Below are 26843 nucleotides of genomic sequence, written 5' to 3'. Positions count from 1 at the left end.
AAGGTCTCATCCAAACCAACTACAGCACCTTGGACCTAAATTTTGTCATTGGAGTTCTGTGTGGCAGCACTGGCAATTCCTCATGTTGTAGTCATACTGTTGCATCTTCTTCACTATGATGAGCATCAAATATAGCCACTCTCGCAAAAGCAGTTTCCTTGAACTTCCCATCATCGATATGTACCTCTGGACTGTAGTAGGGCTTCTCACAAAGCACATGGATTGTTGCCTTCTAGATGAAGCCCATAATCCTCGACTTCCTGTATGAAATCTAACAAGCAACAAAGAGTATGATATGGCCTAAAGTAGCACTTTATTAACTATTCTGATAGTGCCACTTTCCATGCAGGCATGAAAATCCATATTAATTCTCCTGAGCTGTATCTCACTGGTTGGTGCTTGGCATTATATGAGTGTGGTTTGAAAAGTTCTCGGAACGGAGTAGAAAAAAGTACTTACATCACTGAAACTTTTTTTATTTTTCAATGTAGTCTCTTTGTAGATTAATGCACTCGGTCCAACAATGTACCAGTGTCTTGATCCCATCTCGAAAATGAGTTTCCTCCAGGCCTGCAAAATAGTTGCCAAGTCCGGCTATCAGTTCTTCGTTTGAAGTGAATCTCCATCCACCAAGAAAAATTTTCAGTTTTGGGAAGAGATGGAAGTCTGACAGAGCCATATCAAGTGAATAAGGCAGGTGTGGCTACAATTTGTACCTTAGTACGTGTAATTTTTTTTTTTTGCAATTTGTCAAGGAGATTAGCATCTGCTTGCAGAACAATGAAGTTATTTTTGTCGGTTTGCTAAAGAAATTTGGCTTTTATTGATATTTTCTGCTAAGGTAGTCAATTTGTTTGAAACGAAGTGTTCAATTCCACACTATTCACTAGTTTCAACTCTTCGCTGCATTTCAAGTGCACGCTGTCATCTCCTAGCACATATGGCATTATCCCATAATAAAGAACCAAACATGAGATAATACAGTACTGATATTCGAAGAAAATTTACGTCCCGAAAAACCACACTGAAAAGCTTAATATCAGATCGAGGTCTACTTCATCGGGAACCTGAGCATGCAAATGTGCACTTTAAGCCAAATTATGCATTTGAGTGTGGTTCACGAAATTCCGATGCTCTTGGAGTATCCTCTGATATGTTGCTTCTTTTATGACATTATGTAAGATTTTTTAATGTTTCACAAGTGTCATCATACGGGCTTCCTAGTTATCATAGCTGTGCAAGCGTGGTGACACCTATTATCTGGCGCTCTCTGGCAACTGCTGAAACAAACGTATTTCTAACAGGTCACAGGAAAATATTGCGAATGGTGGTTTGAAAAGCATTACTTTCAAAGTAAATTTCCTTTTTTGTAAGATGAACTATGTGCGAGAATGTACGATGAATTTCTTAAATCACAGAGCGTTTGGCTCTCATTTAAAAATCAGCTCTTTGAGGACGAACCATTTAGAAGAATTTATAGCCCAGAAGATCAGACATTTATGTCATTATTAAAAAAATTACTGGCACATTTGTGTGGTGTATCTTAAAGTGCAACATGCGCAAAAATGATCAACATTGTATGTGAAAGCTTAGCTTCTCTTGCAGCTTATTGATGTACAGATAGTGGAGAGTGGGCATGATAAACAATCACTCCCACTCCTGTCACTTACTATGAATATTTCTAATCTCGCAACATATACACAATGTGTGTGGCACAGAGAGCGTACTAAAGAGAACTGATCTTGCTGCAGTGGGGCAGAGATATTTGTGGGAGGAAGAGATAGCGGTTCTACGTGCCCACAAATCTTTGAGACCAATATAATATATGAAAGCTTTGCTTTCCTTGTAGCAACACTATGTATATTAATTTAAACCATTAACTTTTCCTATTTGTGTGTTTGCGCTACTTAACAGTGATGTTGCTATTGACTGACTACATCACGTGTCCTATACTCTGAATATCCACTGTCATCAGCTGGAGAGATCACGTGACATGAGATATGATTGGCTTACAAAAGCACATCGCAATCTTGATTTGAATGCTTCAGAAAGTAACAGGCAGTGTGTGGTGAAATTCGCATTTATACTTTTGTAATACAAAAATATGCAGCATACTTGTTGCTGCACATCAAAGATCTACCTGAAACTTCCTTTTTTCCCCCAAATTTCGTTTTCTAAAGTGCCGGAAAATTCTACATCAGTCTATAAAACCACAGCCATTCAAAGGATTTAAAGTTCTGAGGGAAAGTATTCTGTCACTTAACATGGGAAAAGTGTAGTTTCACCTGGCAAAAAGTGTATTTTTAACCTGGAATCTAGGAAAAATCCAGGAATTTTTTACTTTGTCCACTTATACACCCAGATTCTGGAAATCAGCATGAATATTCTTTGCTTTCATACCTTTCTTTATGAAGTACTTAATTGCTGGTCAAATCTCAATTTTTTTCCATCTTCGTAAATCACTACGCTGGAACAACAACAGAGCCACGTCACCACCACAGCTTTCTTCCAAGAGCACTAACATGCCACGTGTTTACAGGCAACAGTCCAATAAATATTACGTGAACAACTCGTTGTGCTAGTGCTCACCTCTTGTGGTGATTCCGAGAACTTTTCAAATCGTCCTCATACTATTATCAGTCTTTCTCCTGGGCATCCAGGGTCTTTATGTGACCTAGCTGCCTTGTTTCTTGGATACTGGTGATGAGATGTGATACTCTGAGTGTCATCCAGTTGAAATGAGAAAGTGAATCCATTTTTGTTTTGGCCTGGTGATTGGGAGCAAAAAGAATGGTATGAAATCTGTAGTGTTATGCTTTGCTGTGTTTCATGCAAATGTCGTGAGAAGTAGTATTGTATCCCAATCTCTCTGTTCGACAATGTGTGTATCTGCCAATGTCTTATTAAAGTGTTCTGTGAGGCCATTCATCATGTGACATATTAGGCAGTTGCCATCCTGTTGGTGATGTTGCAATGTGAAACTATTTATGATACTAGTCTAGACTGGAAAACTTTTCCACAATCAGGGATCACCACACAGGGTGCTTCATACTTCAGCATGACGTCTCCTACAAGAAACTTGGCAATATCTGAAACTTTGGCAGTTGACACAGCTTTGGTTACAGCACAGCATATGAGATAATCATTGCAGACTATTGTCAGTTGTCCCTGTCTCTTGACTTTTGGAACCTCCCTAAGAGGTCGATTCCAATTTGATGGAACGGCACTGTTGCAGGTGGGATTGGTACCAGAGGTAATTGCAGCACATGCTTCCTATGTCAGCATTCCTTCAGTGGCTCACATAGTGTCTAACAGGTTGGTGGAAACCTGGCCAGTGACACCTGCATGTGATTCAATCTAGAGTTTTCACAAAGTAGGGATGTTGAGCAACCATTTCCACCTCATTGGATCATAGTTTATCTCATTCAGTGCTCTGTTTATTAATTGGAATCCTGCTTTGGTTGTTGCCTCTTTCTTCATGGCTTGCATCAATATCAGCAGCATGGAACTTCCCTCTGTTCAGAAGCAATGCCCTTTAATGTATTGATGACAGAGATTTCATCCACATTGCTATGTTACATCAAAAGGTTCCTTAAAAAGCAGTTGCCATCCTTGTGTTTGTATCCACTTTTATATACCACTGTGATGTCATGCTCCTGAAGCCTCTGTGCCCTTCTTACTAGTTGATCTGACAGATACTTCAAGGTAATTAGCAAGCAGAAGGAATGGTGGTCTATCGCATCAGTGAGTGGTTTTCCAAATAAATGTGGCCAGAACTTGTTGATGGCCCAAACAACTGCAATGCATATTTTCTCGGTTGTAAAGTAAAAAATTTCAGAATTGGAGAGTACTCTGAAAGCATAAGCTATCACTTTCTCAGCGTCTTCCTCAGTTTGCGCTTGAACTGCTTCTACCCCAAAACTACTAGAATGGTTCTTCAAATGTGTTCAAAAAAATGAAAGTGTCATGCAAATAGCAAAGACACTTCTTCCATTTAAGGTTTAGAAGCATACATATATTATTTAAACTCATTGAGACCATCAGGAGTTATGAAGGCAGTTTTTTCCTAGTCAGTCTCAATTTTCCAGTAACCTGTCTGCATATTTTGCTTCTTTCAAATAGTCTGGAGTGTCATCAATGTGCAGCAATAAATAGATATTTTCCTTTGTGATTTTGTTCAGTCACTGGTCATCAATGCTGAAATGCTATAAGCCATCCTTTTTCTTCACAAGGACCAATGGAGAGGGTCAAGGACTCTCCTAAGGACCAACTGTCTCATAATGTAGCATCTTCTCCACTTCCGCTCTGATTACCTGTCGTTCAGTCAGCAACAGTCTGTATGATTGCTGGCTGATTTGGTAGATGACCACCACTGCTGACATGGTGTTTCACTATAGGCTGCTTGGTCTGTCTTCTTCACTCCAGATTTGAGAGCATCCAAAAATTGAGAGCAGAATGTCTATCACTTGCCTATGTTCTTTGATCAGGCCAGCCTGTTGACAGTTCGACTGCAGCTTCCTCCCCTGCAGTGTCTACCATTGCAGTGGAATACGATTGTTCAATTATGACACTAAGTTGCACTTTCTGGACTGGTTTGGCTGTCCCTGCTCATGTACATTTAGGGATGAGTTGTAGCTGCCCAATACAGTTAGTGATTCAAAGTTCTTGACTGACCTACAATGCTTGTGATCATCACCGGCATGTAGAATGATTTTGTAAGCCTGAGTAACTTACTGTAGTTGACAAAAGGTCAGAGTTTAACTGAGAATTTTGATTGATACCTGGAAATCGTCTTGTTGATGATGGTGGGATAACAATGTCTTCAGCAGCAAACAGCTTCTCAGAGTACCATTTGTTATTTGTGCTTATTGGAATAGCTTTGTCAATCTGGAGCTCTGATATTTCAGAACATATGACTGCTTGTGATCCCTGCAAAACGTCCCATCAGAAAATAACTTTAGTACTAAATTCTGTTTAAACAACAAATTTGAAGGGTTGTGTTGTCATTCATAGTTATTCTTGTTATGCATGTTCCCGTCGGCTGTGAAATATTCTTGTTATGCATGTTCCTGTTGGCTGTACGTATTTCACATTTGCAACCTTCAGCACAGTCTCTTTCATATCGTGAAACATAGTCTTCTATAGCTGATGACAATAAGCATCCAACATTATGTAAAAGAAGCCCCTGAATTGACTAGTGCCCAGAAATGTTGGCTGTCAGTGATGACACCAATGAGATTTCCTGACATCTTGGTGAATGTTGTCCTTGGAGGAGTTGCATTTTGTGGCAGCTTCACATCCATAGTTTGTTGGCTCATTTAGTTTTCCTGAAGTTGGCAGCTAGACGAGCAGTTGGCAACTCTGTAATCTGCAGTTGCCTGGCATGAATAGAACTGTTGTGATCATTGATGTTTGGTGATGAAGTAGTTGTCAAAACTTTTCCTTCTTACTTTGCAGTAGCATACATGTCCAGAGCATCCAAAGTGGGAACAAAACTGGTTTGATGTCCTCTGTCCTCCAAGTACGTGTTCTTCTACGGGGCATTGTACTTGGTGTAGGAGTTGATTGTACCTGAATTTGGTGGGAGCTGAGTTGCGGCATAAGTCAGAGTTGTGTGAGTCAGTTCTTCCTGACACCCTTGCTGGTGGTCACGGTTTGGTGTTGCAGATAGATACACCTCCTCTTCAACATTCTCTATTACCTCCTGATGTCAGGGGCTGAGTTCATGGCTGCTATTTCTTGTGTACTCAGTCTGACATTTGTAGCTGTCATACACTGCTGTATCTCTTCTCTTACTATCTGATACATGAGAGAACCAAGCTCATGTTGGTCTTCTACAACTGTCATAGGGACCACATTTGGCAGTCTGTCATTCTTCTTTTGTCTTGACTCTTTTTGTGTTGCATTTCCTCGATATGCTGGCATCACTTGATGAATTATGCTGTTTTTGTGGCAACCTTTACCAGAAGAGCTTGGTACGTATACATGGACCAACACTGTACACTGTTCAACAACACATACAGACACTAACAATGTATGTATACTTTACACCTACACGAAATCTGGACCAACTTGGTACATATTCTCTGTGACTCCATTCATAAATTTAAGATTTTGTCAGCTTCTGTAATACTCATGTTCACGATTTCGCCTAGAGCCAAAATGTTATGTATGTATGACTGTCATCTGTCCATGATGTTAATCTCTGTTCTTCAATTGTTTCTGTGCTAAGCACGCTTGCTGCTGATAGTTGCCAAACATTTTCTTCATTTTTGCCTGGAATTTGTCCCAGCTGTTGAGCTTTTCTTTGTTATTCTCAAACTATTTCAGGGCTATGCTGCCCATGTAAAAGTACACATTCATCAAACACACTGTGTCATCCCGCATGTTATATTTTGTGACTCAGTCAAATTTTTTGGGCCATGTCATCTGGTCCTAACCAGCATTTCCAGAGAACACTGAGAGTGTGATGTGCAGCTGACTTACTGCTGTTGTGGAATCCACCTGTGTCCTGAATATATGGATCTTAAGAACAACGTGTTGCTTGTATTCCAGTTTGTGTCCAAGTACACTATGCAGCAGTTGTAGATCACAAATTTTATAATTTCTAATTCCTAACTACACTACTATGCAACACTACTCAACAGCACTACACAAGACCACACTATGCTACTGCACATGGTATCAGAATCAAACTGGATTTCTCTTTTGTCTCGATAGTTAGCCCTCGTTGCACTGAGGGGGAGCTCAGGATTCACAGGAGCTGCGCTGCTGTGCCTCTCAAGGTGTAGTAGATCTCCCACTTGCTGGGCGGTCACAAACATCTGTGTCTCCTGCTGTGTTGGAACACTCTGATTTGAGCTGATCGACCTATCACAATCAAACACATCCCTGCTCAACTGGACATCTCTGTTGGTAGTGCTGACACACTCATCCACCACTTTGGGTACAACACACTGGATTCCTGACCACCTATTGAAGATCATACAGGACAGTGAAGGGTCATCTGTGTGGAACTGCTTATGCATTACAAGGCTCATTATTACAATTTTTTGTCGAACTTCATCACATGCAGTGAAACATGGGTTCATCATTTTGAACCAGAAACAAATGACAATCCATGGACTGGCGCCACACCACCACTCCTCTGAAGAAAAAGTTCAGAGCACACCCTCAGCCAGTAAAGTGATGGTGATAGTCTTCTGGGGCTCTGAAGAGGTTATTCTGTTTGATGTCCTCCTGTATGTATGTATTTTAATCTGAATTCTTAAATTTCTTGTATATTTGTGTACCCAGTGGCCATAGTTCCAGGGTTTTATAACTTTGTAGGGTGTATTTCCGCCATTGTTAGTATGGATAGGGACTCTGATTGCTGCATTCAGATGCAAGCTGAGTTGATGACCTGCCACTCACAGCTCCAGGTGGTGCTGGTTTCAGTCACTCAGCTTGAGGGTGTAGCCAATGAGCATCGCAGTGGGGGGCCTGATATGGGGATGCGAGGTTCGTCCAGCACATCCTTTGTGTCCCCGATTGGTCCACTTCTGTAACTGCCCTGATTACTGCCCTCGACTGTGGTAGAATCGGAGGTTGTTTCGAGGCGTGACAGGCAGGGAGCTGATTGAAGAGCCTCCCCGGTCCATTTGATAAACAGGTTTCAGTCCTTATCTGTGGCTGACAAAGATCCTGAGCCAGATGCTGTCACTCATCCTATTCCAGAGGAAGCCTCTCGGCCCTCAAGATCTGAGCAATCACAAATGGTGGGATTACTGGTAGTTGGGAGCTCCAGTGTAAGATGTGTATGGAACTGCTTAGGAATATATCTGGCAAGGGGGTGAAGAAATCCAATGTGTGCTTTGTGTGCATTGGGAAGAGTCATTACAGACTTGAAATGAGTGCTTCTGGATGCCACAGGGTGCAGCCAACTGCAGGTGGAGACTCATGTCAATACTAGTGATGTGTGTCACTATCAGTTTGGACAGATGAAAGGTTCATGCCAAAAGACTGGAAAGTTGCACAGGTCACACCAGTACTCAGGAAAGTAAGTAGACGTAATCTAATGAATTACAGACCCAAATAACTGGCGTTGATTTGCAATACGATTATGAAACATGCACTGTATTTGAACATTATGAATTACCTAGAAGCAATGGCCTATTAAGACAATAGTGAGCACGGATTTCTTCTGAAACACAACAAGCTCTTTATTGACACAAAGTAATGAGTGCTGTCGGCATGGATCTCAAACTGATTCCATATTTCTTGGTTTCCAGAAGGTGTCTGACACCATTTCTCACAAGTGACTCCTAATCAGATTGTGTACTTACAAACTACTGCTTCAGTTGTGCAACTGAATTAATAATTTTCCGCCATAAAGGTCACAGTATATAGTAATTGATGGAAAATCATTGAGTAAAACATAAGTGATATCCAGTGTTCCCCAAAGAAGTGTTATAAGACGTCTTCTATTCCTAATCTGACAATCTTAGCAGCCCACTTTGTTTGTTATGTCATTTACCATATATTAAAGCCATCAGAAGCTCAAAAACAAGTGCATATTGATTTAGACAAGACATCTGTATGGTGAGAAAAGTGCCAATTGTCTCTGAATAATGAAAAGTGTTAGGTCATCCACATGAGTAGAAAAAGAAATACACTAAATTTTGCATACATTATAAATCACACAAATTTAAAGGCTGTCATTTCAACTAAATAACTAGGAATTACAATTATGAACAAATTAATTTGAAATGTTTTGTATCTCTTCATGTGATAATGTATTAATAAGACCTATTGACATATTAACCATCTATTTTTCTGTATTTCCTACAGATTTGCAGCCCATCAGCATCAGCACAGCTCATCACATATTGTACCACCATATTCTTGATCAGCTGCCAAAATGTCTCATAGTTCTGGGAGTTAGCTATCTTTAACAAGTCTGCCTTCCAGAGTCTCGGCAGAAAAGAAGGCTGTAGTTGTAAGTATATACTTCTGAAATATGTCTGAGTGAGCAGAATGGGTTCACAATGTCTCTGTCTCTGTCTGTCTCTCTCTCTCTCTCTCTCCCTCTCCTTCCCATCCTCCCTCCCTCCCTCCCTCCCCCTCCCTCCCTCTCCCCCCCCCCCCTCACACACAAACACACACACACACACACACACACACACACACACACACACACACTCCTCTCAGTTGGAAGGAGGCATGAGACTCATAGTGGGAAGGTGTATTTAGGCATTTGACTTGGTGGGAATTATGCAAGAACATGAGATACACTTTACTCCAGTGCTTCCAGGAGTCTCCTGTTTTTTGACAGAACCTGAATTCTCTCTTTAAATGTGTTATTATTGGTGGCTTAGGTCCTGTTGGCAGTGTTGTGAGTCTCTCTTCTCCAAGGAAATGTACTGGGGAGAGTACTCACAATCAGTCTTCATTTTTGACAATTAACCTCAAGTTGAAGGTGATTTCGGTATTCTTGAGCACAGACTGAGCCCTTCCTCATCCATGCTGGAGTGTCTCAGTACTTTTAAGAACCATCTTTGGTTGAAGACCACTCTCTCCCACCGTCCTCCCCATGAAGCATCTGGAGCTATAAACTTCCATTGTATGCCTTACTGTGAGTGATATTGGGTGTTATCAGCAAAAATGGCCATCCACAGTTCTGTTACCTTTTCATTGGCTACATGGAATATTTGCACTGTGTCACTGTAGGTGGTGTGTGGAACATCTCATCTGCCAATAAGTCTTTGGAGTGCCAACAAAAATGGGATTGTGAACTATTTCTAGGTGAATGGCTCTAGTCACAGTACAGGTATACAGAATGATATAGCATTTATTGTGTTACTTACAACTTTGGCCTATAACGACCTTCGATAATTAAAGCCAGTGACTTGCAATGGTCTTTGTGGCTTTACCCGGCCAGCAGGCAATGAAGCCTCAATGCCACAATGGATGCATAGTATCCAGGAGGAGAAATGAAACTCTGAAGGCAGAATTCTAATCCCAAGATGGTGTAAATGGGCGTGAGTGTATAGAATTAAAAGCTTAATGAAGTGATGACTTCCATCCGGAATAAGTGGATTTCATTTTTCAGTGGTTTATTTGGCATAATGCAGATGACCACCTAAATGCGACATGTCCTCAGCCAAAAAAGGATTGAAAATCTTTATCTTGGACCCATTAGGTAGTTTACCTTCAAAGCCTTGATTTCATAAAAAACACTATCTTTGTTCAGCCTTGATCCAGTAACGTCAAGCAGTTGCCATTTCTCCACTGCAATTTCACCATGGAAATTAACCTTGTCAGTGAGATCCCTTTGCAACCAACATGGCAATGAGTCCCAACAGTTTCCAGTAGGCCCTAAATCTTTCTGTAGCTATCGTTGGCTGGGGTGTATCCATAAGGATGACTTGTGGATACAGGTTTTGGTTTTTAATTTCTGGTAACGAAACAGGTGTGATGTGCTAGTGATACTCATTTGGCCAGTGACAGAGCTGTTGTGAAAGCCAAGGTGGCCCATACCCCATATATTGATTGTATGTAAGGCTTGAGATATTTTTTGTATTGACAAATCAGCCACAGGATTCTCCCTACCTGTACAGCGTCTCCACTCTGATAGTAAGGTCTGCTTATGAATTTCTGTGGCCCTGTTTCACACGAATTAACCTGGCAAGCATCACCCAGTCTGTCCAGAGAGTTGCTTCACTTATGTCTGTTTTGGTTGCCTTACTCATTTTGTCCCTCAGAATAACTTTCCATAAACAAATAAAACAATAATCCCACACAATATTTGTTCTTTTACCCATGATGCATTATTTTATAGTTTTCACTCATGAGTATCATTTATCGGTAAGAAAATATAGTGATGCATAGCACTCCTCTGGAGAGGTATGTATCACCACAGAGACTTTAATCATCCAACAAGCAACTGGGAAAATTGCAGTTTTGTAAGTGGTGGCCCTGAAAAGACGTCTTGTAAAAATTACTAATTGCATTTTCTGGGAACTACCAGAACATATTGTTTGGATGCCCACTCATGAAGAGGGGTTTATATGTCCAGCAAACTAGATAAAGAGGCACCAGTGTCATATCTCAATAAGTAACTCATAACATTTAGCTCTGGAGAAGAGCATGTAAAATAACAGTGGCTTAGGTGTAGAAGAGTAATTGTCCATGCAAATGACAGATATGTACTTAGTACAACAATTCATGATGGAAGGGACCCTCCATGGTGTACAGTCACTGTACAGAAACTTATAAAGAAATATAAATTACTGCATAATAGGTGTAAAACAAAGCATTGCGCTAAAAATAGGGAGAGGCTGAATGAAAGCAATGTATGAAGCCTTCAACAGCTGCCATAGCAGAATATAATCAAAGGTCTCTCACAAACACCAAAGAAATTCTGCTCATATGCAAAGGCTTTTAGTGATACCAATATTAGAGTCAGGACACTCATGGTCAAAACAGGAAATGAAATCAAGTGTAGCAAAGCAAAATCAGAAATGATGAACTCCATTTTCAAATGTTCATTTACAAATAAAAATCCCACGCCATTGCTTCAATTTAATTCTTGCACACCTGCAAAGATGGGCGAAGTAGATATTAGTGCAATGGTGTCAAGAATTAGCCAAAGTTGCTAAAACTGACAAAATTTCTCGGACCCGATGGAATCCCTGTAAGATTCTATACTGAATTTGTGGCTGAGTTATGCCTCTTAACCATAATTTAAAGTAGATCCCTTGAACAAAGAAATATGTCAAATAGTTGGAAGAAAGCACAAGTCACACCAGTCCAAAAGAAGGATAGCAGAAGTGATCCACAAAACTACCATCCAGTATACTTGACAGCCATTTGTTGTAGAATCTTAGAACATATTCTAACCTCAAATATAATGAGGTATTTCATCCTCAATGCCAACCAGCATGGATCCTGAACACATTGATCATGTGAAACCCAGCTCATACTTTTCTCACATGACATCTTGTAAGCCATGGTCAAGGCTCAATTTTCGACAAGCATTTGACCTGGTATCATACCTATGCTTAACATCGAAAGTACCATCATATAGGATATCAAGTGAATTTTTTGGCTGGATTGAGGATTTCTTGGTAGGAAGGACACAGTATGTTATTTCGAACAGGGAGTCATCAACAGATGTAGAAGTAATCAGGTGTGCCCCTTCATGTTGTATATTAATGACCTTGCGCAATAGTAATTGCAACAACAGACTTTTCAAAGATTATGCGGTTATCTAAAATGAAGTCCATTTGAAAAAAGCTGCACTAACATTCAGTCAGTCTTGATAAGACTTCAAGGTGGTGAAAAGATTGAAATGAAAAATGTAATAGCCTATGTTTACAGTATCAACTTATCATAAATGGAATTGGTCAACTTGTACAAATACCTGGTTGTAAAACTTGGTAGGGATATGAAATGGAATGATCACATGGGCTCAGTGATATGTAAAGCAGATGGCAGACTTCTGTCATTAGTAGAATAGTTGGGAAATGCAATCAGTGTACAAGGGAGCTGGCTTACAAATCACTCATGCAACCCACCCTAGAACATTGCTCAAGGGTGTGGGACCAATACCAAATAGGACTAACAGGAAATATTGGACATATACTATGGAGAAGGGCAGCACAAATGATCACAAGTTTGATAGACCCATAAGAAAGTGTCACAGAGGTCCTGAAGAAACTAAATTGCAAACTGTCGTGAGAAAGTCTGATTATAAAGTTTCAAGACCCAGCTTTAAATGCTGAATCTAGGACTATACAACTCCCAATGTATCAGTCCCCAAGTGATACCATGGACAAGATTAGATTAAATACACTGCACACAGAGGCATTCAAACAATTATTTTTCCCACACTCTATACTTTAATGAAACGAGAAGAAGCTATAATAACTGGTGCAATGGGAAGTACCCTCTGTCATGGTCTTCAGAGTGGTTTGCAGAGTTTGGATGTAGTTGTAGGCTTGGAAGGGCTGATATATCCAAATGCACCATCAGATGGCAAGATGCTAAGACAGAAGTCGACCCCATCCTAGTCCAAATAATCGAGTATCATGTACAAAATTGTCCCTATTATGGATACACAGGTTACTTAGGCCAGAGGGTCATAAAAACTAATGGGTTTCTAATATTTTGTTGATGATTTCATGGTATGCCAGACAAATGTATCATCTACTATATTCTACTTAACTCCCAATATCCCAATATATACTTGGTTCTTGTGATGTCTTATCCTTTTGAATTACATTTTCCAACCAGTTGCCCAGGATTCATCAGCCATTTTGACACAGGCATCTGAACTTGGAGTTATCACTCTATTTTCATGTACAATGTCTACTTCAGAGTCATTCATGTAAGTGTTACGATCTAGTAAGACAGTTGTGGTAGAAAACTGTGAGTGATACTTGACTGCCAATTCCCTGAGTGCAGCTGATAGTAGAAATAAACTGATTTTGAGCCTAAAGGAAAGTAGTTTTTCTTCACATCTCGATTGCTTCATTTGCTCTATTCATTTGCTCTATGATGATGGGTTCCTTACCTGTTGTCTAGATGGAGAACTAACTGCCAAAAGGCCTAGGCAATATGACAAGTTGTTATACTAAAAAATGCATGAGTTCTGCAGTTAACTTTGTGGGAAGATGCATCAAATATGAGTGGTCACTTGGTGCTTCCCTCTCTCATTCTTAACACTATTTGATGAGACAAATAAAAGATGTCAGCTGTAATTTGTGGGAGGAGCCAGTTTAGTGTGTCCATTTTGGATGTAATTGGACATTTGTCTCTCATAGGTGCCACTGAGGATGTCATTCTTCTCCAGATGCATCTGAAAGTGAAGAACCATTTTTAAGCATTACAGATATGTTATTTGGAAGAACAGCTGCTCATTTTTGTGGGAGAAGGGCTAATTTCTGCTGATCTTCAATAGATTAGGAGGTGCAAAGTTCCTCAGGAAATACTGAATCCTTTGCACTCATTGACCAGTCCTGATTGTTGCATATTCCTGCTGTCTCTCACTCCCAGAAGATTCAGACTGTGTGTTTCAAATGATTGATTGAATAAGTTTTCAAAAACAGCCACAAGTCACACTTTGTATTTTTTATTATGACCAATTTTCCTCTTCAAATGAACAAGAGCGCTATCAGAATATACAGTTTAAAGTTGACTGAGAGCAGTAAAAATTGCCTTTACAATTAGCTGACAGCTCTAAAGATTAATTTGACTGTACTATAGTACTTAAAGTTATGTTTAAAGTGCAGTAGTAAATGATGGCATCATTTACTACTGTACTTTAAACGTAAGTATAAATACTATATTGCAGCCAAATTTATCTTTAGAGCTGTCAGCCAACTGTAAATGCAATCTTTAATGCTGTCAGCCAACTTTAAACTGTGTATTCTGATTATACTCTTGTTCATTTGAAGAGTGAAACCGGTTGTAATAAAAAATACAAAGTGCGACTTGTGGCAGTTTTCGAAAACTTAGTTTTAACAGTTGCTCCCCTGCAGACAATGCCTGATCTTGGTAGATTGATTGAATGTCAGACTGATGAGATTAAAAATGGTGTGATTTATAGAAACTCTTGGGTGGCCTCTAATAAGGATAAAGTGAAGTTTCGAAGCCAGTGATGGAGAGACGCATATTGGCATAGTGCATTTAGCAATTTTCTAGTAGTGATCTACTCCAGTTAGCAGCTCCATGGGGAGATTGTTATATCCTTCCACAGGATTGGCCTACAGTAAATTACTAATGTACCAGGGGATCTGACAGTGGAAACTCCAGGTACGAATATCAACAACCCAGGAAAAGATAGATTGCTACTTTCTGTAAAGAAGACACATCAAGTTTCAGACAGGCACAATTAAAAGGCACTCACATGTATGTAGCTCTTGGCCACAGTCTTCATCAGTAAAGAGAGATCCCCCCCCCACACACACACACACGCCTGAGCAAGCATACCTCACGACACGCAAGTGCCAACTCCAGCATCTCGGGCTGAGATGCTGAAGTTGGTGGTTGTGTGTGCATGAGGTACGCTTGCTTGTGTGAGTGCCTTTTAGTCATGCCTGTCTGCAATGTGTGTCTTCTTTATGGTAAGTAGCAATCTATCTTTCCCTACATTGTTAACGTACCAGGGGACTCATTCAAAAATTTCACACTTTCATAGTTTTAAATAACAACAATTTTTGGAATTTCAGAAAGTATGTTCATTTAGAAAAGTCAACTTCTATGACCGGCAGAGATAATGGACTACCACAGTGGTCACAGTTATTATCCATGACAGTGCAGTATATGAATCACCCAGTTAGTAAATAATTTAAAACAAATAAAATGGTATTTGTAATGAGTTGTTGTGAAAAGAGAATTTCTTTTTCATGATTAATAAAGTTAGCTTTGTAAAATACAGGTATGAAGCTGGGCATCCATGATGCCCTTAAGCTGGGCATCTGTGGTGCCCTTTTGTCGGTGATAGTTAAAAGTGTGTTTTATGTTAAAAGATTTTCCACAAAAAGTAAGTATTAATGGAAAATTGGTATGCAGTGTCAGAAGCTGGTTAAAAAACCTTTCTAACGGTACCTCATTCATCCCTGTATGATTAGTATCTGTTGATAAAAAGGGATGTAGATGTCTCAAAAACAAATAAAAACTCTCAAATGCAGTAACTCTAACATGAGCACTGTTCCCTCTGCTTCTGAATGTCTGGCTGACCAGCCTAAATGAATGTGATTTAGTCAAATGAGTGTGATTTAGTCAACAAAGACTGATTGACACTGACTGCCAGTTAGTGAAACACAGCGACTTTCAATTTTAAATTGTCAGTTAATGATCTACTGGTTAAACTTGACTGGCTGCCACCAAATAAAATGCCGCCTGTAAGTTTGCTTATTCCTGTTGGCCCCATTATGTACAAAAGGGGCCATCAGGAAGGGAACTGAATACTAAACATCCAGTATTCACATTGCTGACTGAACTTTCTTTTATAGGAGTAGCCGATGAAGTAGAATATTCAGAATTTCTGCAGACTGTCTTGTGATAGCTAATCTTGCAAAAAGAGAGGAAACACTCTTCTTTTCTTTCTACAATATTTTACTGTATGACCCAGGATGAGGCAAAGGGAGAATCTATTACTGGATCACAGAGTCTTGAGATGGTCATGAAGATCTTTCACATTTTTGAAATCCAGTGCCCAGTGATCATGCTGTGGCAAAACATTCAGTTATGTTTCTACTCTCCATACGGGCATGCATGTTATATATGTTCTGACTTAGTTGGAACACTGAGGACTGCTCTATATGGTACAATGTTAGTTTATCTGAAAGCCTCCTCATGAATCTTCAGTGCTCTCAGGGCCTTATCTCCCTCTTCTAACAAGAATTCAATCAGTTTCAGCATATTTCCTTCTGATAATTATTGTTCGCTCTTCATATGAATTATCTTGTGTTGACATACCTCTTCGGAAAAGTGCCAGGTATCTTTGGAGTGGAAACTCAATCAAAAACATCTGTATCCTCCACTAGCACCTGCAGGACTTGACTGCACTTATTGCATTCAGTAAGTGCTAAGTTAAGAGATCTGAGGAATCAGATGTTATATGCATGACATCTTTCAGATATATCTAAAAACAAAGATGATGTGACTTACCGAACGAAAGTGCTGGCAGGTCGATAGACACACAAACAAACACAAACATACACACGAAATTCAAGCTTTCACAACAAACTGTTGCTTCATCAGGAAAGAGGGAAGGAGAGGGAAAGACGAAAGGATGTGGGTTTTAAGGGAGAGGGTAAGGAGTCATTCCAATCCCGGGAGTGGAAAGACTTACCTTGGGGGGAAAAAGGACAGGTATACACTCGCGCGCACACACACACACACACACACACACACACACACACATATCCATCCGCACATTCACAGACACAAGCAGACATTTTGGCCTTTACAAATGTCTGCTTGTGTCTGTGTATGTGCGGATGGATATGTGTGTGTATGCGAGTGTATACCTGTCCTTTTTTCCCCCAAGGTAAGTCTTTCCGCTCCCGGGATTGGAATGACTCCTTACCCTCTCCCTTAAAACCCACATCCTTTCGTCTTTCCCTCTCTTTCCCTCTTTCCTGATGAAGCAACAGTTTGTTGCGAAAGCTTGAATTTCGTGTTTATGTTTGTGTTTGTTTGTGTGTCTATCGACCTGCCAGCACTTTCGTTCGGTAAGTCACATCATCTTTGTTTTTAGATATATTTTTCCCACGTGGAATGTTTCCCTCTATTATATTCACATCTTTCAGATAGTTAGATGTTGCTGCATAATTCTATTTCTATCGCCATAATGTGCACATAAAATTTCCTTGGTTTGTTCATAAGGATAGTGACTAGTAAACGTTTAAGCTAGGGGAACAGTGGAACCAAAGGATATGCTAGGGGGATAGTTCCCATCATTGTAGCCCAGAGCAGCTAGTACTGGGTGGAGGGGGAAGAGTAGAGTATAAGTATCATGGATATTCAAATAACAGTTGAAGTAATTGATGTTGGGAGCAATATGCTCAGCAGATGTGTAGTTGATTTTACAGTTAGCTAGAGTTTGGGGTTGGTCATTTTGGATAGGTAGTAGTTTAGTTGTCATAGCCACATATGAAAGCACTGTAGTTGCAGCACAGCTAGTGGATGACAAGGCAGTTTACATACATACGCCTGCCTTAGATCTAGCTCCACTGCAATAAGAGGTGATAGTTGTCTGCGGGAAATCTTCCATTTGTGTAATCAACGGGATAATGATACATTATGTGGGTTAAGTGTGTCATAAGGATGGAATAGGATTACATATAGGTTGGTTGAGGTAGAGGAGGGGCAACAGGTAAGATATGGCAGTTATGAAAGATAGTCAATGCTTTGAAAAAGGATATGGTCAAATTTGCTCTGGATGGAAAGGGAAGTACTGATTACGAGTTGTTTTGAGTAGGGATGAGTTTGTTGATACTGCATGAAGAACTGCTACAAGAAATGCATTTTACATTTGTTGGACAAGTGTATATCTGCCAAGACTGTGGCAAGGTCATTGTCGCGGTATCATAACTCCCAACATGGAAGAACTGTTGGTGGTTAGTGACCCTGATATGTGTAGAGATTTTATGGAGCCATCAGAGAGATGGAGATTCCAGAGAACAGCACATGAGTCTGAGAAAGACCAAGTGAAATGAATGTAAAAAAGATGTTGGAATTCTGGAAGAAAGAGTAAGAGTATCATATCCACAAGTGCAGATTATGAAAATGTCATGAGTGAATCTCACCCACACAAGACAATCAAGGTGTTGAACAAATGGGCCATAAACTGGTTGACATATGGAGCTACCATTCATATGGCCATGGCAGTTCTGTTAATTTGGCCAATAAAGGTGGTGGTGGTGGGGGGGGGGGGGGGGCGGGGGTAAGGGGGAAAGAAGTGGTTAATGAAGAAGACTAGGAAGGAGCTGGTGGAACGATATCAGAACAATGCCGAGAGTAGTGTCATGGGCAAGAGGGGTGCTTGTATGTGTGAGTGAGAGAGAATTCGCACAGATAAAAAAGGAGGAGGAGCAGAAATGTTTAAGATGTGTAGTGATGAAGGAACAACTCTGAGTGATGGAAGCAGAACAGAAATCAGAACATAGCATCATAGGTGTAACAAAACAGCACTACGGCATTGTCTCAATATTGTTGTTGTTGTGGTCTTCAGTACTGAGACTGGTTTGATGCAGCTTTCCATGCTACTCTATCCTGTGCAAGCTTTTTCATCTCCCAGTACCTACTGCAACCTACATCCTTCTGAATCTGCTTAGTGTATTCATCTCTTGGTCTCCCTCTACGATTTTTACCCTCCACGCTGTCCTCCAATACTAAATTGGTGATCCCTTGATGCCTCAGAACATGTCCTACCAACCGATCCCTTCTTCTGGTCAAGTTGTGCCACAAACTTCTCTTCTCCCCAATCCTATTCAATACTTCCTCATTAGTTATGTGATCTACCCATCTAATCTTCAGCATTATTCTGTAGCACCACATTTCTCTTCTCTTCTCAATATAGTAGTAATGAAATGAGAGCATTGTGGTAGAAATTTGCTTCGAGCAGTGCTGAAGGGATGAAAATTGCTTATTCCCATAGTGGTGACCAGATTGTTCAGGCAACTTTAACAGCGTTCACTTATTGTTGAGTTGCTCACAGCAGTCTCAAAAACATCTTTTCATACTCAAAGTGTCTGCTCACATTGGCTTCAACTGCTCATCGGGCAATTTCAGTGATATGCATGTATGTGTGCCATGTAATGCTATGGTGCTCCCTTGCTCCACATTGACCTAACTATACTTGTGTGTAAAACACCTATACACTTTTTGCGCAGCTATCATTTTCTTCCACTCTGAACATTGCTCTAATATAATCTACAGCTTTAAATGTGCTGAATAGTTTGATTTAGTAATGTCTTGCATGTCTTAGGAATTTCTAAAACTGTTGGGGGAATAGCAACCAAACAGTTATTCAAGTTAATTCTATGAGACTGAGACATACCTTCAAGTTTTCAGAAAAATATCATCCAAACAGTTACAAAGATTCAAAAGTAGATAAATGTGCAAACTGCTGTATGTTGTTGTTGTTGTGGTCTTCAGTCCAGAGACTGGTTTGATGAGCTCTCCATGCTACCCTATCCTGTGCAAGCTTCTTCATCTCCCAGTACTTACTAACCTACATCCTTCTGAATCTGCTTAGTGTGTTCATCTCTTGGTCTCCCTCTACAATTTCTACCCTCCACACTGCCCTCCAATGCTAAATTTGTGTTTCCTTGATGCCTCAGAACATGTCCTACTAACCGGTCCCTTCTTTTTGACAAGTTGTGCCACAAACTCCTCTTCTCCCCAATTCTATTCAATACTTCATCATTAGTTATGTGATATACCCATCTAATCTTCAGCATTCTTCTGTAGCACCACATTTTGAAAGCTTCTATTCTGTTCTTGACCAAACTATTTATCATCCATGTTTCACTTCCATACATGGCTACACGCCAACAAATACTTTCAGAAACGACTTCCTGACACTTAAATCTATACTCGATGTTAACAAATTTCTCTTCTTCAGAAACGCTTTCCTTGCCATTGCCAGTCTACATTTCATATCTTCTCCACTTCGACCATCATCAGTTATTTTGCTCCCCAAATAGCAAAACTCCTTTACTACTTTTACGTGTCTGATTTCCTAATCGAATTCCCTCAGCATCACCAGACTTAATTCGACTACATTCCATTACCCTTGTTTTGCTTTTGTTGATGTTCATCTTATATCCTCCTTTCAAGACACTGTCCATTTCGTTCAACTGCTCTTGCAAGTCCTTTGCCTTCTCTGATAGAATTACAATGTCATCGGTGAACCTCAAAAGTTTTTATTTCTTCTCCATGGATTTTAATACATACCCTGAACTTTTCTTTTGTTTCCTTTACTGCTTGCTCAATATACAGATTGAATAACATCGGGGAGAGGCTACAACCCTGTCTCACTCCCTTCCCAACCACTGCTTCCCTTTCATGCCCCTCGACTCTTATAACTGCCATCTGGTTTCTGTACAAATTGTAAATAGCCTTTCGCTCCCTGTATTTTACCCCTGCCACCTTCAGAATTTGAAAGAGAGTATTTCAGTCAACATTGTCAAAAGCTTTCTCTAAGTCTACAGATGCTAGAAATGTAGGTTTGCCTTTCCTTAATCTTTCTTCTAAGATAAGTCGTAAGGTCAGTATTGCCTCACGTATTCCAACATTTCTACGGAATCCAAACTGATCTTCCCCGAGGTCGGCTTCTAACAGTTTTTCCATTCGTCTGTAAAGAATTCGTGTTAGTATTTTGCAGCTGTGACTTATTAAACTGATAGTTTGGTAATTTTCACATCTGTCAACACCTGCTTTCTTTGGGATTGGAATTATTGTATTCTTCTTGAAGTCTGAGGGTATTTTGCCTGTCTCATACATCTTGCTCACCACATGGTAGAGTTTTGTCAGGACTGGGTCTCCCAAGGCTGTCAGTAGTTCTAATGGAATGTTGTCTACTCCCAGGGCCTTGTTTTGACTCAGGTATTTCAGTGCTCTGTCAAACTCTTCATGCAGTATCATATCTCCCATTTCATCTTCATCTACATCATCTTCCATTTCCATAATATTGTCCTCAAGTACATCGCCCTTGTATAGACCTTCTATCTACTCCTTCCACCTTTCGGCTTTCCCTTCTTTGCTTAGAACTGGGTTTCCATCTGAGCTCTTGATATTCATACAAGCGGTTCTCTTTTCTCCAAAGGTATCTTTAATTTTCCTGTAGGCAGTATCTATTTTACCCCTAGTGAGATAAGCATCTACATCCTTACATTTTTCCTCTAACCATCCCTGCTTAGCCATTTTGCACTTCCTGTCGATCTCATTTTTGTAACGTTTGTATTCCTTTTTGCCTGCTTCATTTACTGCATTTTTATATTTTCTCCTTTCATCAATTACATTCAATATTTCTTCTGTTACCCAAGGATTTCTACTAACCCTCGTCTTTTTACCTACTTGATCCTCTGCTGCCTTCATTACTTCATCCCTCAGAGCTACCCATTCTTCTTCTACTGTACTTCTTTCCCCCTTTCCTGTCAATTGTTCCCTTATGCTGTCCCTGAAACTCTGTACAACCTCTGGTTCAGTCAGTTTATCCAGGTCCCATCTCCTTAAATTCCCACCTTTTTGCAGTTTCTTCAGTTTTAACCTACAGTTCATAACCAATAGATTGTGGTCAGAGTCCACATCTGCCCCTGGAAGTGTCTCACAATTTAAAACCTGGTTCCTAAATCTCTGTCGTACTATTATATAATCTATCTGATACCTTTTAGTATCTCCAGGGTTCTTCCATGTATACAACGTTCTTTCATGATTCTTGAACCAAGTGTTAGCTATGATTAAGTTATGCTCTGCGCAAAATTCTACCAGGCGGCTTCCTCTTTCATTTCCTAGCCCCAATCCATATTCACCTACTATGTTTCCTTCTCTCCCTTTTCCTACTCTCGAATTCCAGTCACCCATGACTATAAAATTTTCATCTCCTTTCACTACCTGAATAATTTCTTTTGTAACTGCTGTATAACCAGCTTAAAAACTCATACATCAAAGTAACTGGCAAGAGTAGCACACAGAAGAATGGAAAAGAAAATTTAAAATTTGTTAGATAATAATCATATGTGGTTCATGGTGTGGGTTCCTGTAGTCATGTCCTAGTTCATGAACCACGGGCAACGTATGAGTGGCCAAGTAAGTGGTCCCGACAGTCGGGATACCAGTTACTTTGGAATAAGGCTGGGCATCTCGGACATATTCTGAGTCGTGGTCACCTTTGTGCTCATACGGCAAAGACTACCAAATCCACCGGTTAGTCCCTCAGCCGTTAGGGGTAAAACCCAATGGGACTCGGGGCAAGTAAGGCTAGCAACCTGCTTCCCTTGGTACTTTAAATATGATGCTGGCAACAATCAGAGCAAAATGCCTCGGACCTTTGGAGGTGACGGAGTCCCACCTCTAACTGACAAACCAGGGACTCCAAAGATACGACTTGGCAAACAAATGGTAATGAGATGGGGAGCTATTAATATCAATGGGGGCTACTCTGGGAGGAAGGTAGAGCTGGCAGAGGCTGCAAGTAAGATGGGGCTGGACGTTTTAGCTGTTAGTGACATTCGGATAAGGGGCGAGAAAGAAGAGGAAGTGGGAGAATACAAGGTCTACCTGTCAGGAGTCAAAGCAGAAATAGCACAATGGGGTGTAGGGCTTTACATCAGGAAAGAAATGGAACCCAGCGTAGTTGCAATAAGGTATGTAAACGAACGACTGATGTGGATAGATTTGACAGTGTCTAGCAAGAAAATTAGGATTGTGTCAGTATATTCGCATTGTGAAGGGACAGATCAAGATAATATGGATAGTTTTTATGAGGCACTCAGTGATGTAGTTGTTAGAGTAAAGGACAAGGACAGTGTTCTGCTCATGGGTGATTTTAACGCCAGGATTGGAAATCGAACAGAAGGGTATGAAAAGGTTATGGGTAAATTTGGAGAGGATATGGAGGCCAACAGGAACGGAAAACAACTCTTGGATTTCTGTGCCAGTATGGGCTTAGTAATCACAAACTCCTTTTTTAAACATAAGAACATTCACCGGTATACTTGGGAAGGCAGGGGAACCAGATCTGTCATTGACTATATAATAACAGATCAGGAATTCAGGAAGGCTGTGAGGGACACACGTGTATTCAGGGGATTCTTTGATGACACTGATCATTATTTAATCTGCAGTGAAATTGGGATTGTGAGGCTGAAAGTGCAGGAGGTCAGGTCCATTTGTAGGAGGATAAGAGTGGAGAAACTTCAGGATAAGGAAATCAGGCACAAGTACATAACAGCGATCTCAGAAAGGTACCAGTTAGTTGAATGTAGTCAATTACAGTCATTGGAAAAGGAATGGACAAGGTACAGGGACACAGTACTAGAAGTGGCTAAAGAATGTCTTGGAACAGTAGTGTGTAAAAGTAGGATGAAGCAAACAGCTTGGTGGAATGATACAGTCAAGGCAGACTGTAAAAGGAAAAAGAAGGCGTATCAAAAATGGCTACAAACCAGAACCCAGGTAGACAGAGAAAGTTATGTTGGAGAAAGAAACAAAGCCAAACAGATAATTGCAGCATCCAAGAAGAAATCGTGGGAAGACTTTGGAAACAGGTTGGAGACTATGGGTCAAGCTGCTGGAAAACCATTCTGGAGTGTAATTAGCAGTCTTCGAAATGGAGGTAAGAAGGAAATGACAAGTATTTTGGACAGGTCAGGAAAACTGCTGGTGAATCCTGTGGATGCCTTGGGCAGATGGAGGGAATATTTTGAAGAGTTGCTCAATGTAGGTGAAAATGCGATCAGTAATGTTTCAGATTTCGAGGTAGAATGGGATAGGAATGATGATGGAAATAGGATCACATTTGAGGAAGTGGAAAAAATGGTCAATAGATTGCAGTGCAATAAAGCGGCTGGGGTGGATGAAATTAAGTCGGAACTCATCAAATACAGTGGAATGTCAGGTCTTAAATGGCTACACAGGATAATTGAAATGGCCTGGGAGTCGGGACAGGTTCCATCAGACTGGACAAAAGCAGTAATCACACCAATCTTTAAACATGGAAACAGAAAAGATTGTAACAACTATAGAGGTATCTCTTTAATCAGCGTTGTGGGTAAAATCTTCTCAGGTATTGTTGAAAGGAAAGTGCGAGTATTAGTTGAGGACCAATTGGATGAAAATCAGTGTGGGTTTAGGCCTCTTAGAGGTTGTCAGGACCAGATCTTTAGCTTACGGCAAATAATGGAGAAGTGTTATGAGTGGAACAGGGAATTGTATCTATGCTTTATAGATCTAGAAAAGGCATATGACTGGGTTCCTAGGAGGAAGTTATTGTCTGTTCTACAAGATTATGGAATAGGAGGCAAACTTTTGCAAGCAATTAAAGGTCTTTACATGGATAGTCAGGCAGCAGTTAGAGTTGACGGTAAATTGAGTTCATGGTTCAGAGTAGTTTCAGGGGTAAGACAAGGCTGCAACCTGTCTCCACTGTTGTTCATATTATTTATGGATCATATGTTGAAAACAATAGACTGGCTGGGTGAGATTAAGATATGTGAACACAAAATAAGCAGTCTTGCATATGCGGATGACTTAGTTGTGATGGCAGATTCGATTGAAAGTTTGCAAAGTAATATTTCAGAGCTAGATCAGAAATGTAAGGACTATGGTATGAAGATTAGCATCTCCAAAACGAAAGTAATGTCAGTGGGAAAGAAATATAAACGGATTGAGTGCCAAATAGGAGGAACAAAGTTAGAACAGGTGGACAGTTTCAAGAACTTAGGATGCATATTCTCACAGGATGGCAACATAGTGAAAGAACTGGAAGCGAGGTGTAGCAAAGCTAATGCAGTGAGTGCTCAGCTACGATCTACTCTCTTCTGCAAGAAGGAAGTCAGTACCAAGACTAAGTTATCTGTGCACCGTTCAATCTTTCGACCAACTTTGTTGTATGGGAGCGAAAGCTGGGTGGATTCAGGTTACCTTATCAACAAGGTTGAGGTTACGGATATGAAAGTAGCTAGGATGATTGCAGGTACTAGTAGATGGGAACAATGGCAGGAGGGTGTCCACAATGAGGAAATCAAAGAAAAACTGGGAATTAACTGTATAGATGTAGCAGTCAGGGCGAACAGGCTTAGATGGTGGGGTCATGTTACACGCATGGGAGAAGCAAGGTTACCCAAGAGACTCATGGATTCAGCAGTAGAGGGTAGGAGGAGTCGGGGCAGACTGAGGAGAAGGTACCTGGATTCGGTTAAGAATGATTTTGAAGTAATAGGTTTAACATCAGAAGAGGCACCAATGTTAGCACTGAATAGGGGATCATGGAGGAACTGTATAATGGGGGCTATGCTCCAGACTGAACGCTGAAAGGCATAATCAGTCTTAAATGATGATGATGATGAATAATCATATGTTTGAATGGAATAATGGAGCTGACCCACACAGATATGAAACTTAGATTCTGAGTTCTGCATGTGTATCCATTGTTTGAAATTCAGCACATTAACAGTCACCTCATTTGGTTCATAAACAATAGGAACCATCTTCTGATCCATTATTTATTTGAAAATCCACAAATCTGAAAACTGGGTTACTTTCACTAGAGTCCAGTTTTCATCCAATTTCTTGTTTTAAAATGGAGTTGGGTTCAGATTTGCTTCAACATGTATTTCTTGTTACATTTGTGGATTACTAATAGTATCTGGGATTCAGGTCACACTAACTGTGAGCTGCCTTATGTATTGAAACCCATACTTATTTTCTGCCATCTGGATCCTCCTCCTCCTTGCTGCTGAAGTGCACAGTACATGTCATGATGGTTTTCAGTGAGCAGGAACATCAAGTCCTTGTGTTTCACATGAGCAGTCTTTTTGCCACCTGGATATGAGCAGTCCACATTCTGTAAGCATGAGTATGCTGTGACAGGGTTGAAATCTGTGGGATGTTCTTTGTTTATGAGGCCATCCAGTACTTTTGTTCAAAGCCTTAACACAGCCAATGGAGAGAATTTTTTTGAATGTTTTATTTTATTTTATTTTTTTAATTGCATAATGCGTGGCCTGCCGGCTTCAATTTTTGTGACACAAATTGTACAAAATTTCATGTTCTGCCCACATGTGCACATCTGTTTCTTAGGTAGAATTGAAGTTGCTGCTTGCAAATCTCGAAAATCTTTGCTCATCATCTGTCAGTCGTGTGGAATAATAATAGTTCATTTTTCTACTATCTTCCTCAATAATGCCAAAGTCACTGTCAGAAGGAAAAAGGTATGTACAGGAATCAAGTAATAATGTTCTGTGGTAGCAAAAACTCCAACCATTACAAGGGCATCATGTAGAGTCCATGCAGGATATGGTGGCTGATGTGCAGTGACCAATTTTCATCCAAAGCACGGGGTGAGTTTGTTCATTTGTTCTGAAAAGGAGGCCAACAAATGTTAGCCTTCTTTTGGTGTATGATGTGCAATCTTTCTCAAATGATTTTATGGAAAACATGAGGTTAAAAAAATTGTTTTTCCTTTACTTACAGCTTTATATGTCAGGTTTATGATGATGTGCCCATCATTTTGTTAATGGTCATAGTTATTATTTTATTTACATGGAAGTAAGACAGTGTGAAAAATTTGGAAAGTTAGCATTGAAAAATAGGTCACTTGATTTTGTATTTGGTGCATATTACAT

The 26843-nt window shown here is 40.2% G+C and overlaps 1 protein-coding gene across 1 annotated transcript in view; it reads left to right on the top strand.

The window, feature by feature from the left end:
- Positions 1–26843, top strand: part of LOC124616287 (neural-cadherin-like) — a 476208-nt gene that overhangs the window by 438331 nt on the left and 11034 nt on the right. Inside the window, exon 28 of the mRNA XM_047144590.1 lies at positions 8830–8977. Within this exon, the coding sequence (XP_047000546.1) occupies positions 8830–8887 (58 nt within the window). The 3' untranslated portion in view covers positions 8888–8977. The remainder of the gene's footprint in view (positions 1–8829; positions 8978–26843) is intronic.

The sequence above is a fragment of the Schistocerca americana genome, chromosome 5 (genome assembly GCF_021461395.2).
Source record: "Schistocerca americana isolate TAMUIC-IGC-003095 chromosome 5, iqSchAmer2.1, whole genome shotgun sequence".
Lineage (NCBI taxonomy): Eukaryota > Metazoa > Arthropoda > Insecta > Orthoptera > Acrididae > Schistocerca > Schistocerca americana.
The sequence above is the reverse complement of the archived record's forward strand: the minus strand, read 5'-3'. Positions and strand labels throughout refer to the sequence as shown.